The following is a 17,020-nucleotide window of genomic DNA, read 5'->3' as shown; positions in this document are numbered from 1 at the left end:
TCATTAAGCATGTGCAAGTTTTCTCTGCCATGTACACTAACACAGCCATGTATCTGCTTAAATACTGGCTTATAGAAACTCAAGTGAGACTTGTTTTCAAAAAGGAATTTCACATTTTTGGTTTGTCAGCTCAGAGGAAAGTTTTTCCACCTCGCCTCAGTCCATCTTAAATGTAAAGGTGGTAGAATTTATGAATGTTGTTTATATTTGCCTCTTTTTTTTTTCTTTTTTTTTAGCATGGTAGAGTTTAAACTTCCATTGTTGATGGAACAGTAAGCTATGTTTCTGGCAGTGGTTTTCAAATTTCCTGAGCCCATGCACTGCTTTTCACTGCAGAATCTTGTCTATACAAAGCTGACTTTCCGATTTGATTAATATATTTTAGGGACGGCATTTTAAAGTTTCAGGTTTAATATGCTTTTTTTTTTTATATATGAGCGTAGCGCTTAAATATTCAGAAGTCAAGTCATTTTTCAATTGGATCTCAACTCTTGAAAGGGGAGTATACATACATGGGGTGGGAGTTTATTGAGCACCAGCAAGTTCTAATCGAGTAAATTATATGACTGACCCAGTTTATGACTGATGTCCTGCTATTTATTTATTCATTTTAATTTTCGGGGTTTCAAATGGATTTTAGACATATTTGGTGGTACATTCTCATAAGACAGCCTTCCGAGGGAGTTAACAGGTTGTAATTAGTTTAAAGATAAGTTTATGTTCTGCAACAATATCCGGAAGGAAAACTGAAAGGTGTCGCTTTGTTATTTATTTATTATTTATTAAAGAGGCGCTATCACTGGATAGCCCGCTTGACCCAGCAACGATCTGAAGTGTGCAGAACCATGAGTCGGAAGCAGGAGGAGGAGAGCTCGCTCTCAGCTGGACACTGGTTTCACTGTTGACTGGCTCCGTGACGATAAGCAGGCAGCAGACGAGGATGCTCTGTTGTCTGGTGCGCACTCTCCTGTCTCCAGCTCTCCACAATCACCATGGAAGAGCCTAATTAATGCACAGCCTCTCCGTGTCTCTCCCACTCCCGGAGCTGATGAATTTTAGAGCGCCGTTAGAGACGGGACCTGCGTTTTTCGCCCTCCGAAGCTCCGGACTCGGCTATCCATCGGAGAGGACCGCGACTGAATTATAAAGTCTTCAGAAAAGGTAGCTCACAGCGTGGTGCGGGTTCTGCTCCACAAACTGAAGTTAGCCTCTTAGCATAGCCGCGTTTTCCTGCATGCAGGCAATGATGTTTTTTTTTAATGTATATTTTATTATTGTCAGAGGACAGCAGATATTAAAGGCCACTTTCCTCTCGATGCTGTCCTGTTCTGTAGATTCACAGATCTGTCGCCTTGTCATAAACAATAGCCGCCACTGGTAAATTGACATGAATAGAGCTCTCCAGGGCTGATACCAGGCTGATACCTTTTCTGGTCATGTGGACCGTCCACTGTATTAGCCCCGAGTGTGAGAGCACCGCTGATTGAGGTTTGTTGTAATAACGTTGCCAGCTGTTTCTGATGGGCAGCGGGGACCATCTGACGGCTGTGCGCTGCTCAATTTTCACTATGAGCGCCCGGAGTCCAGCCTGTCATTTCACATCGCTGTGTTTTTTGTTTTTTTGTTTTGTGTTTTTTGGGGGGGGCGGGGGGTGACCATGTCTTACCTTGGTGGTGTCCAAGGAGAAACACGAGGACGCTCGATGATGGTTATTTTGTCACGAATTGCTCATGGAAATGTCAGTATCTGTTTCCATCACGGTCGCACGGTCGACGACGTCGATGCAGCAGTGAAATTAATATCTAGAAAAATTATGCATTTAATACGCATTGTTCTCATTTTGAGCTTGCACACTAGCCTTGGCTACATGATGGCAGGAGCGTAGTGCAAAAAGAGATGTAAAGCAGCCAGTCTCGCTGCAGCGAGGTGTAGAGCCATGCATTACAATAATACACATATCACATTTTGTGTGTGTGTGTGTGCAATAAGAAGATTAGTTCTTCTTGGAGCATCACTGCAGTGTGACCTTTTTGTGTTTCTTCCTCTGCGGGCCTGCTCGCAGTTCAAGGACTTACACAGCTGATGTGACCAAGTGATGCCTGAGAGTGGCAGCTCTGAATTGTGGCATGTTGCTTTTATTCCCCCCCCCTTGTGAAATATGGTTATTTTTAGACAATTTGGGGCAATTTACTAATCCCAGACTTTGATCGTTACATCAAAGCCAATCAAAGCCTGCTATATTTGTTGAAGGTGATCAGGTAATTTCTCTGTTTGAGTTACTCACAGGACTGTGGAACCAGGATTGCTTATCAGAGAGGAAAATAAAAAATGGGTTAGAGTTTCACTGAGAATGTGCTTTGGTATCTCTGTTAGATTAATTATCATTCCTATCATACATTATAAGACCTTATAATGTTGCAAACATTAATTATAGGCATGTATCGATATGGTTAATGCTCTTTTTTTTTTTACATCATTAAACTCCAATTGTTTGCAATTCCATTGGGAGCACCTCCTGTGTTGTATATATGTTTAGTACACAGCAGATGACAGGGAAAGAACTGTATGCTGATTTAGCACTATTATTAGTCGGAAAGATTAGAGGTTATTCCTAACTGTCAGTACTGAATATAAACAAAGTTAAGGCATGGCAAAGCCAGTTTTATTTACACGGCAGGGAAAATTAGAGAAATGAAGACGAGAACAACATAAAAATAGTAGAATTAATGGAAATGCTATCGATCAATAATGTTTTAAAACAATAGCAACAAAAAAAATAATTCACAACATTCAGAAATAAATCATTCACTTTGTCCAGGGTGTATTCAAGCATCTAGGGTCCAATGTAATGGAGCTTTGAATGTATGTTGAACAGACTGTCAGGACTCCAGGTCCCAGGGCGAACATGGATATGAGGAAGTAAAGCCATTCACAGTTTTGTATCCAGAAAAAGAACCTTAAAATCTTTACTTGTTCATACTGGATGCCTTTGCAGCAATTGAGGTAGGTTCAGTGTAATGAGCTTTGTGTTGTTACAAAAAACAAACTGTCTTTCCCACATTTTTTTCAGAGGCAAATTATGCCAGCAGCATCAGAGTCGGACACCCTGGTGACTTGCCACCTGATTGGTCAGACTACTCTGCCCTCCTATAGTCTCCCGGTCTACCCTGGCAGATCCATGCTGCTGGATGCTCCTCACAGAGCCACGCCCGCACCATGAGCGCCAACGGGCCTGCCCCAGACCCAGCCCCTACCGCCCCAGAAGCCCCTCCCACCTCAACGACCGCCCCTGCTCCGGGTCCAGCCCCGGCCTCAGCCCCAGCACCGGCTCCCACGGCACCACCTGCGCCCCCCGCTCCACCTGCCCCAACATCCTCTACCATCCCGGTAGGTGCGTTGGCACAGAAGAAGCGGCAGCAGTATGCCAAAAGCAAGAAACAGGGCAGTAACGCCAACAGTAGGCCACCGAGGGCTCTGTTCTGTCTCAACCTCAACAACCCTATACGCAGGGCCTGCATCAGCCTGGTGGAGTGGAAGTATCCTTTAAAATGGTGCATGTGCATGCTTGTGTTTAGATTGGACAAAAGATAAAGGCTGATAAAAGAGTAGATATGGGCAAAGGAGGAAACTGTGAATTTTTGGTGTTTAGAGCTTTATGTAACACATGTAATTACGTATTACATCGAGTTATCTAATAGCCATTAATAATTGGATGTATCATTCAGAACTCTAAATAATTTGATGATCATTGAAATTGTAAAATAACATCTCAGATAGAAGCAGTATGGCTGCAAAGTAGCAAAGTCTTTGTTTCTCTTCATATGAACAGGATAGTGCAGGATTTTGGGTCACTGTAGCACAGAAACACAAAAATGTTTGAAAATATGTTTGTATGTGTGAGAAACTGCGACAGGCAGCTTTAAATTTTTTATGACCCTTGATAGGGAAACAAATTTCTGCTGATCTTTTTCCTGATCAATGAAAACTGATCATTTTTGGTGTCTACAACTCTTGGATCTTAGCTACGATAATTAAGTAATGATTATTGATGACTGCCACTAAATGTAGACTTAGGTTAACTAAATGGTAAACAGATTAAATTTCTCATGGTTTACATATTGTCTGCTTATTTTGGAGCATTTTTGTGTTTAGTAAAGCTTTGAATTCAGTTTTTCTAGTTTATTGATTCTGATGGAAAACGAATACACTTAAAGTCACAGGAAAAGAAGTTTCTATATTATCTTAAATGCTGATAAATATATATATATATATATATGTATTTTAGGTAGGCGCAATGTAGCTTATGTGCTATTTGAAGCATGTCTCTCCAATAAAGACAGAGTGAACATTACCATGTCATTACGGGTGAGCTTTATAGACGAAGCAACTGAACCCTGGCACAGCACAGCTGTGGTGGTGTTTTTGCTGGAACAGATGCTTCTATCACAAAAGCCGTCAGATGTTATAAAGTAGATTGCTCAACATGAATCACAGAGATATATTCATAAGCCCTCTTTTTCATGTTTGTTGAAAAAAAAGTCTCTGGGGATTGACTACCAGTACACTTTAGGAAATGCAGCTGTAGCCATATCAGGTGTCCCAAATTGCTCTGCATGGACTACGTGCAATAGCACGGCACAAGTGGCATTTCTTTCTCAAATGTTGTTGGAATAGGGTCGTTTTTCCTTTTTTATTACATTTTTGAATGACAAGAAGCTTAAATTTAACCTTTCAGGATTTGAAAATGAAAATGGAAAGCTAGAGTAAAATATGTCAGTGCTTACTGTAATGGAGGACATAATGGAGGTGAATGCTTTTCCCACTGTTTTAAAAATTTTAGTCATAAAAATCTGGCACGGTTCAGCATTTCATTAGATCAGTGTAGCTTGTCATAAACCCTCTGTTGGGATTGCAGTTGTTTTTTAGATGCAAGTGTTTTTCTTTCTTTTCCATTATTTTCCATCATAGATATTTTTACCAGTTTTTTCAACTTTTTTGCCTTTTTCAGTCACGTTATATGCATGTGTACACATGTGTGGCGTCATCAGTGCAAATTATATAAACTTTGAAAAAGGGGTAAAATTTGCATTATTATAAAAACCAAATCAAAACATTAAATGACAAATACATAAAAACAAGTAAAAATAAATGAGAGCTAAGATTCATGAAACAAAGCTCTGTATTCTACTGTATAAGTGAAGTATTTCAGTAAGTATTTTGTTAGATACACGATTTCAAAAAAATACAGAAGTTCAAATGTGCAGTTTTTATCCATATAATTTATTGCTTCATCTCTCTGTCATCATTTTCCTTAACTTCCTCTCTCAGGCCATTTGATATCTTTATATTAATTGCTATTTTTGCCAACTGTATGGCCTTAGCTGTTTATATCCCTTTCCCTGAAGACGATTCCAACTCCACTAACCATGACCTGGTGAGTAGTTTGTATCTGTTGGTGTCTGCTACATACACATTGCTCCACATAGTAACAATATCAGCTAATAATGTCAACTTCTTACTGTCTTCTTAATGATTGGATAATTAGTAAGGAATATAAAAAATATGATTTTTGCTGTATTTGTGATGAAACTGAAGGAAGATTGTCGAGTGCAGTGTATGCTGTACTCTTCTTGTCTGGTTAGCTTTCATCAGATTATATTATCATTAAGCTGTTTCACGACACATTATCAAACGTGTTGTTGCTTTATAATCCTCTTTAAGTATATAGATTGATAATATCATTCTTCTGAGATGAAGATACCAGAGGTTTTGCAGTAACAGCAGGACACTGCATAGAGACAGTGTTTTCTGTGTATACAGTAGCTTTATTATTTAGCATCTGCCGTGCTTAGGAGAGAAATACTTAGACACCCATTCTCACAGTGCTTTATCATGTCATCGTTTTCAGGTTTTATTCAGCGTTCTATTTTTAGAATTTTATCGTCATTGCACCACTCTTTGCACCTTGTGCATTTATGTCTGTATGATGAATTATGGGGGGCGTAGTTGTTGTAAGCATTGTTCCACAGCTGAGGATAAGTGGATTCTTCAAAGGCCAAACAGATGCATAGAATCTGCGATGCTCGCATGAACAGAGTTTGATAGTGTTTAGTGTGTTTTGAGTGGCGTGTCGAGTGAGTATGAAGACATGAAAGGATTTGAAAGCTCTATTTATGAGCAGAAACATGTGAGTGAAAGGTTATTGGCTTGCTCTAAATGACTCCTCTGACTGTTATGTTGCTGAACGTGCTGTGAAAGATAAGCTACAGCTCTGGTTAAAAGTGAGTTGGTCTACTTTAGAAAGGTGTGCTGCGTCCCAGTTTGACCTCCTGGAGGGTGACCTCGGGGTGTTTGTTTACACAGCACTGCTACATCAGAGAAAAGTGGGCCATCTGGGACGTTACAGTGCCTGATACAGTATTATCTACCATATGCTGTCAAGTTCAGCTTGGAGTGAAATCCAAAAGTGGTCTATTAGAATCGTAATGGTGACAACTAGAAGAAACTGTTGTAAAAGAAAATACAGAAAAAGAGTCTAGAAATAAGTAACACTTAGTTCCTCTTCTCTGAATATGAAAACATATTTTATTTGAAAACTATTGTCATTCTTTTGCATTGTGAATAATGATACAAAAAGGCTTTTTGTGAGTTAATTTGTGTGTGTTTGTCTGCCTTTATATCATAGAATATCTGTAGTAGAAAAATGCTTTAATGACAGACCATACATTTGAGTTTTATTTGAGCATTGAGATAAACTACATGCAAATGAATGAGAGCTTCATTGTGCATTAGATGGCTGTTGAACCAAACAGCTTTCAGGGACAGATGCCACTTACTAATATGTGTCTAGCTTCAAACTGTTAATGGACTGTGTGGCTGCTTGCTTATTTTGTACCAGTAACTTTGTATAGTGTCTATAGCTTAGATCTTTTTACAAATGCACCTTAATGCACTGTGAGCATCATGGTTGCATTTTAATCATTTGAAAGTGTCTGAATTTACATATATGTCTGTTCAGATATGAATTAGTTTGGCAGCAAAGTCTGGGAACCTTTTAAATGTTGAGTTAAATGGTTACCAAATACCTTCACTTATTAGGAGGGATACTATTTGCCACATAGCAGTTATTGTATGTGTCTTACTTCTTTATGTTTGTTGTCTGAACCTGCTATACACTAGTGGTTTAGATAGGATGTCAAATTGGATTTATGAATGCACCCATTAAGAATTAACGAAAAACCTCAGTGCCTGTCAGGATCCAGGACTGAATAGTACATTTATGTGGCTCTCATGCTTCATGAACAAGGCCATTAAGCAGAGATGAGACGATGGGCTGATGAGTAGATATGAATAGATTTATCATGTATTGGTGTGCTTTCAGTAATTTTTACAGTTAGGGCTTTAACTTTTTAGACGTATAACTCTAACCTACTCTGTATTGAATTTATACAGAGGCTTTTTTAGTACACTATATAGGTTTTTTTTTTTTTGCTTACAGCGGTTACACTGATTATTGCCCAGTGCTACACACAGCTTCCTCTTGCTTGCACAGGCTTTTGGTTTAATTCTGCAGAGGCAGCATATAATCAAATACTAGAGGGCAAATAATGCAATCTTTTCCTTTTCAGCATCGCTCGAACAATAGAAATCTTTATAGGGCAGGTGTGCCAGCTTGGCCTTGGTTGTTCTACAGAACTCACGCTGTAGTCACAGGAGGAGCACTAGAGAGAAAAACGCTGAGCTGGTTTTGTTGTAGCAGCCAGCAGGTAAGGCTGGAGTGAAGATTGCCATTTCACACTACTCTGCTCTGCAACCTCACAGGTGGACTGATATGAAACCTGAGTTGCTGTGCTCAGAGGCTGATGTGTAAAGCACGGAACAAATGATATCCGAAAGCTGCGATAGCATGCAGGTTTTAATTCACTTACAAAGCACAGAGATACTAAAACCAGCATGCAATACGCTGCTGTGTGGAAGTGTAAACTATATTCAGGACAGTCCCTGCATGTTCTGTTGAAATCACAAGATAAAATACTCAGTCTGTGCATTTTACACTGTGTGCACAGTATGTAGGTGCTGCAGAGCTGCTTGACTTGGAACATTACATTGCTGCAAAGTCACAGAGGCCTTTATAGCCTGAGTCTGCCCATCTTGTTAGTAAGGCTTGGTTAAATGCAGCAGCTCATTATAAATAGAAAGCAATTTTCTCCTCAGGCAGAACAGAGGGCATAAGATTGGGGTCTAGCTACCACCAGGAGGCACAAGTGAGTAACAGGATGTAGCCAGCACACAAATACACACATGCACCGTGAGACCACAAACCCTTGTCAGGACCTTATAGTCATATTTTCATTAATCTCTTGCTTAGTTTGCTCTCTGACTGCTCTTCTTTGTTTAGTCATTTCACTTCAGTAATAAGAAATGTACACGTAACCCACCCTACACGTGACTGCGTCTCCTCCACACCCACCTTGTCCAAGGGACAGACAAATAGTCTGTGACCCTCCTGCCTTTGCTTTAAGGTCATTTCTGACTTATCTATCTGAGTCTCAACACCACAGGCAGCTCCTGCTGAAGGTAGCTGAGCAAAACAATGACCTTTTCACGGTGAATATGATTCATACATCTTATCCTTTGTCAGGCAACATGCAGTGAATTGCGTCTGGTATCAGGTAGTGTCTGTACCCATATCCCTGTAATTGCGTAACTCTGGAGCTGCAGAGCTATTTATTTTACTGGGGACAAAAGGACACTAACATGTAAAGAGTCAGTCTTCAACCAACAGCGAGGTCATTTGGATGCCAGCAGAGAATGATCAATTCTGACCAGTTTCCCTTTGGATGCTGTTACAATTTACTGTGCCACAACTTTTAAAATACAAATAAATGGTATAAGTTTGATATGGTATAATGGTAATGGTATAAACTGATGCCATATATGGCTTCAAATATACTACAGAATAACTAATCACACAAATCCACCATCATGTATCCCCCTAAGCTTACATTCAGTCAGTTACAACACAGTGCAATGCCAACTCTACTAAAATCACATAGATATGTCACACAATGAGCAACATGTTTACAGGAACTAAAAGAAGAGAGGCTATTACATGTGAAGTTAACATGCATGGGACTCTGTCCTAGGCATGAAATGTGCCTATTGTGTATTAGAAAATGAGCAACTATCAGCGTCATCATCAGTTCTGATGTAAATACGTACCAACAACTATCAAGGTGCCAAACTTGTGACCCAAAGCCAAATGCCTGCTGACTGATCACAATCATCAAGTTTTTCAGAGTGACAACGAACCACTGAGAGGCATTCAGTGCTTCCTGTCAAATCTGAGGCACAGCACAGCAAAGTTTTCACAACTAATTATAATTTGAACATGTCTGGATTATTGTCAGTCTCACTTTTAAAAATGTTTTTACACGGCTGGAGATTTTAGAGATAATGTTTTGAATATTTTACACCAACACTTTCATTAGTGTGTTGAACATAATCATTGCACTTAGGTTCAAACTCCACTTCAGTAGTACTGGTGGTTTATGATGTGTACAGCTTGCCTTTGTTATTATCAGCAAAAATATACAATATACACTATTTCCACTTTATATACGCAGTGGTCTTTATGGTATGTCTCAGCAAAAGAATGAAGTGGCCAATTTAAAAAAAAAGTTATGGTCACCATGTGTCTTTATAGACCATATGCTGTTCACAATTATAATTTAACACAAAAAGTGCCAACGTGGGCTTGGAGGTGTAAAAGGTCCCACTATCCCTAAGCTTTTGGAGGGAGCTGAGGGAGCAGATGACAAGTATTGTATAGGAAGTGCTGCCAAGGTTCACATGTCAGTGCTCTAGTGGCATGTTGTGTTATAGAAGAGTGTAAATGTAAATGAAGCAGTTGGTTTTCTCTCTTTGTGTGCGTATGTGTGTGTGTGTAATGGCTGGCACAAGCAGTAACGCCTGGACCGTGGACTCCCATAGAGATGATTGTAGAAGTATGTGTTTAGTCACTTAACGTAGCTGCTCATTTGTGGCTCACACTAGCTCTGTCCCTGCTTGTTATCTTGAATGTGTAGTTTTGCACATGTGCCTAAGTGCGAGAGTGTGTTTGTCTGTGTGTGTGTTTGTGTGTGTGTAATTGAGGTAGAGATGGAGAGAGGCAGAGCTATGCTAGCTTTGTGCAAATGCTGTGTGACTGTGCAGCCATGATAATGTACAACAGCCGAGCATGTGCAAAGGCTGTGCATCAAACAGGCCTTCTTAAAGGGGAAAACTGTTTTAGGAAGAAATTCTGTTTTCTTTTCTATAGATGCGGAATCATTTCTTATAAAAATATTTTCATCAAGATTGCATGAGGAAAAAGAGAAGTTGCCATTTTTTGTTTGCTGTCCTAAGCGTTTGTTGATTTGCTGTTGATGATAGATGATGATTAGAAATATAATGTGATGTATTTGAATTTCTATTTGCATGTTACACTGACAAACTTTATACCAACCCTTCATAAGATTCATGAGATCCAAGAAAACCTTCAGGACCTCTCTGTTGAAAATGAGTGTTTGTGGTTTTATTTCAGTTAAAACAACATTTTCATATAAAATATGTTGTCCCTGGATTTTGTTGTAAAAATTTTACATGTATGTTTGTCAGTTTTGGACTCTTTATATTTGGTTGTTCTAATATATGAAGTTTAGATTTTGGTGATGATTTTTGTGAATGTTGGATTCCTGTTTTGGGGCCTTGTCTATAGTATAATGTAAGTCTTAGTTCTGGTTTCCATTTGCATTATCCTTTGTCTTATTTCCTTGTTCATGTCTTGGTTTCTCTGTGTTCACTTGTTATGTGTCAGTAGTTTATGTGCCATGTCTTTTGGCATTTTTTCTGTTTTATTTTGAAAGATAGTTTTCCTTCCTCTGATGTGTTAGTTTTGCTTCCTGTCTGACCTCCCCTGATTGTGTCCACCTGTTGTTGATTACTTTGACCTGGGTCTCATTCAGTGAGTGCTATAGTTCTGGCAGTGTATACACTGTATATGCATCTGTGTACCTCTTTGTCAAGTTTGCATCTCCCATGTTTTCCTAGGTTGTTTTGTGTTGTTTCCTGTCAGAAGCATTGTTGCTCTGTACAGGTCATGTGGTATTGTAGATAACTGCTGTAGTGTAAAAACTCAATCCTGTTTTTTTCCCTCCACTGAGCTGTAACTGTGGCGAGACAAACTACCTGATCTCTGACAACAGCAGCATTTTCAAATGAGGAAATGACAACAGTTTTATTCAGCAGCTACATCGCTGCTCAGCTGTGTGTCGACTATGTAGCTTTAGGGAAAAGCTATCACTTATCTCTTATGCAACAAATATGTGTATATATTATTATGATTCCTTTTTTTCTTTGTTGAGACATTCATTTTAGCAGTGTGGGTAAGATGACCTGTACAGTAGTGTTTTCCTTGGCTGAGTGACATCCACATCTCACACGCAACTCCTGCCCGCCCCCACAGTACTTCAGATACGCACACATAAGCTACACAAAAAGACACATTTATGTGCTGTACATACAAACACATGAACAAATACAAAAGAGAGCACAGGGCAGATGCGCAGTGCATTGTGGTATTTCTTAGAGTAGTTGCCAGATTTCAATTTGTTGCATTCCTGCTTTTGTTATTCTTGTATTTGTAATCAGTAGTTAAGAATTACTGAAAACGCTACAATATCTGAGAAAAGTATATGAATACCATATTACAAATATTCCAGTTTACTAAACATATGACTAACCGGTAATCTGATTACTGTCTTATTAAAAGATGTACCTGATAAACACTTGAACAGCCATCCCAATATAGACTGCACACTCAAGCACAGATATTTACTGTGAAAACCTGCAGGAGTAGGCGGTGAAAAAGCACTAAATATTGGCTGCCCTCACCCCCCCCGGCTTGGCTGGATGGCACTGACTGATCTATACAGACAGGGGAAGGAAAGAGAGATGTAGAGGGCGTGGGGGAGGGCGATAGTGGGAGAGTGTATGTCTACTCAGTGCAGAATCAGATCCGTAATGACACTGTAATGTTTCTTTAAGATTCGAGAGATATCTGCTCTCAAACTGTCCCATAGCTGGTAACTGTGGAATTTATATTTGGACGGAGTGTGTATACCCTATATTGTTCTACATATGACATACACTCAAACATGGACTCAAACATGCATATTTATACTCTGATTTCCATCTGTGGGCTCGCTGTCTCATACTCAGATATTCCTACAGGTACGTATACAGTAGAGACAATCAGGTACTTATGAAAACAGAGCAAACAGCAAATTAAATGTGCACTGCACATGTTATGTCAGAGGAACCTGCACATATTTTCAGTCTAATTGTGACCATTTTCAACACATCTAGAGGTTTAAAGTTTAATGCAATAAAAAAGTTTAACCCTGGTTTATGTCATCATCTTTGTGGAGATTCCTGATTTATTTTTGATATATTTTTATTCCAGTCTTATGTTCCTGACTCCTAACTTATTAGCCTTCGTCTTGATGATGTGGTTTGTGTGTTCCTCCTCAGCGGTCTTGACTCTCCTGCCGAACGCTGCAGTATGAAGCCAATGGGGTGGTGTTGGCAAACATTTTAGAAGAAAAGTAAAACTGCAACATTACAACAATATGAAGCAATTAAACACATAATACAGTCTAACACCAATGAGGTTGAAGAATATCAGTGCGTTAGAATAAAGGTATTAAAAGCTCTGTATAAATGTGTGAGCACTTTAAGTGCTTTGGTCAGTAAGACTGTAAAAGACTATAATAAAAAAATCTAGTCTATTTAAAGTCGGTACAGAAAACTGGCAAAAGTGCTGACTGTGTAAGTGGGCAGACTTCTTAGTATAACAGCTCTATGATTAAGACATAGGGGAATCTGATGAATTGCGATTCTTATTTCATTTAGTTAATATTTAGATGCGGGTAAAACATTTTCAGCTTTTATTTTTCAGTTTAAGAATCTGAATAACTTATCAGTTAGTAGGCTGAGATTTTGTGCCTGTTCATCTCTAACCTGCTTCAGAGTAGGTTAGGTCTGCACCAGAAGTTGCTGTGGTCATGTAGTGCATTAAGAAATTAACTGTCTTCTGGTCAAACCCAAGATTAACCATGAGGTCTCAGGTTGTGACAATAGGTACTTAAGTATTTTCCATAATGTTTATAATGTCACCAGATAACAGGACAATAACTGTTTTCTGTGTTTCGGTCATCTCTGTAATTTTTCCTTTAATTGTTTTGATCTGTTGCTCATACCAAGGCTCATACTGAGGCTGCTGGCCCGTGCCTGGCTAGCTCTGAACTCTGGATCACTTTAGCTGCTTGTCCTTTGTTAGCTTCTTTAAATGTTCATGTTAAGCTAGGTAGGTGAAGTGTAACAGTCTGATCTGATTTGTTGTTATGAATATTTTTGTGGTGGTCTCCGTGTACTTTACTTTAGTGAAGTTTGTGTTGTTACTCACGGTGAAGGGTTCCAAGCTCAAAACATGTTACTGTGTGGCTGCGCGTGAGTCAGCGTGCAATTTTTTTTTTTGTCTGTGCTGCTGCGCTGTGTTGTGTTGTGGACAGAGATGGGCAGTAACGTGAAACGCGTTACTGTAATCTGATTACCTTTTTCAAGTAATGAGTAATGTAAGGGATTACTATTGAAAAATGGTAATTAGATTACCATTACTTTCCCGTAGGAATGCTGCGTTACTGCGTTACTAAAACCGTGATTTTTTTTTTTGCGAGAATGTCTCATGACAGTGACGTAAGCGAGTGCGACGTTCGTGACAACAGCTGTGTGCAGATCAACAATGGATCACATATAGAGTGCGGAGAGAGTATGAGCGTGCAGCGTTTAAAGCGTGGAAGTACTGACCTTACTTTGAGTTTGATTCCATAAAAAGTGACAAAAATATTAATGTCCGTTGTGCGTGGGAAGAAAACTTCTTTTTACAGCAAAAAAACCCCTAAACTTCCAAGCAAGCACCGAGTGCGCTACGACGTAATGGGAAATTCACAGAGAAACTCGCGGATTCTTCAACTGACAGCTGCGGCACACCTGCACCAGGGTAAACCTCCGCCTACCTCACTCCTGCTTTACAGGTGAAAATAGAGCAACTGGACCGCTAGTCTTTGACTTTATTTATTTTCTGCTGTGTTTTACTTGCATCTATTTGAAAGAGTGTAAACACAAAAAAATATTTTCTTTTATGTGCTGGAATGTGCAGAAAATAGGTTTAAATGTTAAACAAATTTCTTCCAGTCAGAGAATGTTGCATATAATTAAGTTTTTGCTTGATGCATAAAGTTAAAAGATTTAAAGTTTAAAGTTTTAAAAAGAGACATTTCCATTTGATTACATTTTGTATGATGGATTATGTAGAAAAAGTAGACTTAGGCTGAAAGATCTATCGCTTTATCACCTATTCAGGCTGTAAATCGTGTTTTTAAAAAGTAACCATGTAACTAAGTAACTAAGTAATTAATTACTTTTGAAAATAAGTAATCAGTGAAGTAACGGGATTACTTTTTGTAGGAAGTAATCAGTAATTAGTTACTGATTACTTTTTTAAGTAACTTGACCAACACTGGTTGTGGATGCATGAAACGGACCAGCTCATAATGAGACTTATGTGAGATCGACCAGTTGAACGGACATGCTGAAAAAGGGCTGAGCGATTGGTGTATCTTTTAGCTTGACATTCTGTAATCACCTTTTTTGTGGTGGTTATACCTATTTTTGAAGGAACATCAGGAAACATCAACAACAGGAAAGATTTTGTGAACGAGAAAGTTTATATTTTTAATGAGAGTAAGAGATTGGTACTTATCTGCATATTAAAGATAAATTAAAACATTTCTGAACTGCTCACATGGCATGATATGTAAGTTGAAAATCGATAAGCTAACAAACTTGGCTTTTATTTATCACGATATAGATTTGAAAATTTGCGATAACGATATAACTGACGATATAATTGACACTAGACAAAATACTTTACAACTCCACAATTTTATTATTGCAAAAAAAAAAACCCCATCAATGTATTTTCACTTAAACAAGCTCAAAGTTGTATAAAAACGTAACAGTGCAAATGCAAATTCCTTGCTGACAGTTTAACCAAAAGGCATTTCCAGTGGAAATTGGCCGACATATCCTCAGCATAACCATGTATAATATCCACAAAACTTAAAAAGAGCTTATACACACACAGTATGGTAATATTACGTTGAAGCACCGTATGTATCACTCCGCGAGGCTCCTGCCTACGATAGCCGTAATGCTCCGACAATCCATCAAGCGGTGCGGCTTCGTAGCTTAGCAAAGTCGTACTAAAACATTTGACAGATTTTTGAGCGCCGTGTACATAAAATCGTTTTGAGGTCAGTAAACACAACCAGAATCCAAACACAAGGCACACGGGATTATAAGGGGCACTGTCGATTTTCAGAAAAATCAAAGGTTTGATTTTAAGTGTGCCGTATTTACCAAAAAACACGGTAATAATGACGGCCCGCTAGCATGCTCTACCAAAAATAGTGCTTTGTTGTGTATCTGACGGACGAAAGCTAAACCAGTTCCACACCACTGAAGTTGCAGCATTTTTACAAACCAATTCTGGTTCATCCGTTTCATTCAACAATCCGCTTTCGCCCTTGTCATTCTCCGTCACCGCCGTGCCTTTTTCGCCATGTGCGTATGAAAACAAAGCCACTGGGCTTGCACGTTTTACCCATATTCTATCGCAATATTTCATTTTCTTGTCGTTGGCCAACATTATACCGGTATTACCATGAACGGTATGATATGGCCCAGCCCTACTTTTAGGGGTAGTATGGCAGGTTTCTAGGGTATATAAAGATTACTGTTATTAATATTTCACCTTCTGTGCAGTCTCGAAACCAAGCTAATGGTCTATAAGCTCTGTCTGTTTAAACCAGAGACAGAAGTTAGAGGGGTATTTCTATCTATCTTCTTGCAAAATGATGCATGTTGATTGGTTGCTAGGCTGCTTTGTTAAAACTACGTATTCATTTAAGAGCAATTTCAGATTTAAATATTAAGCCACAGTGTTTTAACAGCATAGACAAAATTACACAACAAGCTTTATGTCTTTAATTTTGTAAATCTAGAATTTTGCCATTTCTGTGTGAAGTCTAGAGAAAGCTAAATTGCAGCTCATGAGCATTGCGGACAGGCCAGTCTGAACTGTTAATAGGTTCACATTACTGCTGTCCGCCTGGCTCAGTCATATGGCGTGTTATGTAGAAGAATGCATGGTTCAGTGGGTTAGCATCATATGTCATATGGTGAAGTGAGCTCTGTGAGATGAAGTGAGCTGTGCCTGTGGACACGAACACTTACACTGTGGCAGAGAAAGGCCAGTTGGGGTTGTTGCTGTGGGGCTTGAGGAGGAACTTGTGTTATATCGTGTAGTATCCTACTCTAAGTTTATTGCTTTTGCCGTTACGGTGCATTTTTGAGTCTAAATATGCAAAGTAAGCATGTGTAAGCACATGTGCTTTATGTGTCGTGATATACCTAAGAGGATGGCAGTGATGTAAACTATTAACTACATATATCGTTCATAAACTGTATTAGATGAGGAAACATGCTACAGTAAGTGTCTTTACAGCACAATAAGATGAGTCAGAGATATTTATGGTCATCCCCAAAGGCCTCTTTCCTTGCTCTCTTTCTCTTATTGTCTCTCTCCCTCTTTCTATTTCTGCCACCGTTGCTGATGAATGAATAAATTGCTGGTTAATTGAAAGGGAACGGTTATCATTTGCTATTATATTTAACATGCTTTCACAAACCAGGAAGTGGTAATTTTCACACACTTACTGTGGCCCTGAAAGCTCAAATAATTCCGATAATGTTAATAATGGGTGTTTTTAATATACAGTCATTGCTAAATTGCTAGTGATCTATCTATAGATATATCTATATCTATATATCAATAACTATATCTATATCTATCTAT

General features: G+C 38.9%; 1 protein-coding gene across 8 annotated transcripts in view; it reads left to right on the top strand.

Moving 5' to 3' along the window:
- Nucleotides 1–839: 839 nt before the first annotated feature.
- cacna1da (calcium channel, voltage-dependent, L type, alpha 1D subunit, a) overlaps nt 840–17,020 on the top strand; it is a 60,103-nt gene continuing 43,922 nt past the window's right edge. For all 8 annotated transcript variants that reach the window (XM_005741485.1, XM_013912971.1, XM_005741486.1 and 5 more), the window contains exons 1-3: nt 840–1,161; nt 3,071–3,536; nt 5,329–5,434. In XM_005741485.1, coding sequence (XP_005741542.1) covers nt 3,217–3,536; nt 5,329–5,434 — 426 coding nt within the window. In that variant the 5' untranslated portion in view covers nt 840–1,161; nt 3,071–3,216. The remainder of the gene's footprint in view (nt 1,162–3,070; nt 3,537–5,328; nt 5,435–17,020) is intronic.

This window comes from Pundamilia nyererei, unplaced genomic scaffold, assembly GCF_000239375.1.
Source record: "Pundamilia nyererei isolate P.nyererei 1_Seehausen unplaced genomic scaffold, PunNye1.0 scaffold00110, whole genome shotgun sequence".
Lineage (NCBI taxonomy): Eukaryota > Metazoa > Chordata > Actinopteri > Cichliformes > Cichlidae > Pundamilia > Pundamilia nyererei.
This window is presented reverse-complemented; position numbering and strand designations above follow the sequence as displayed.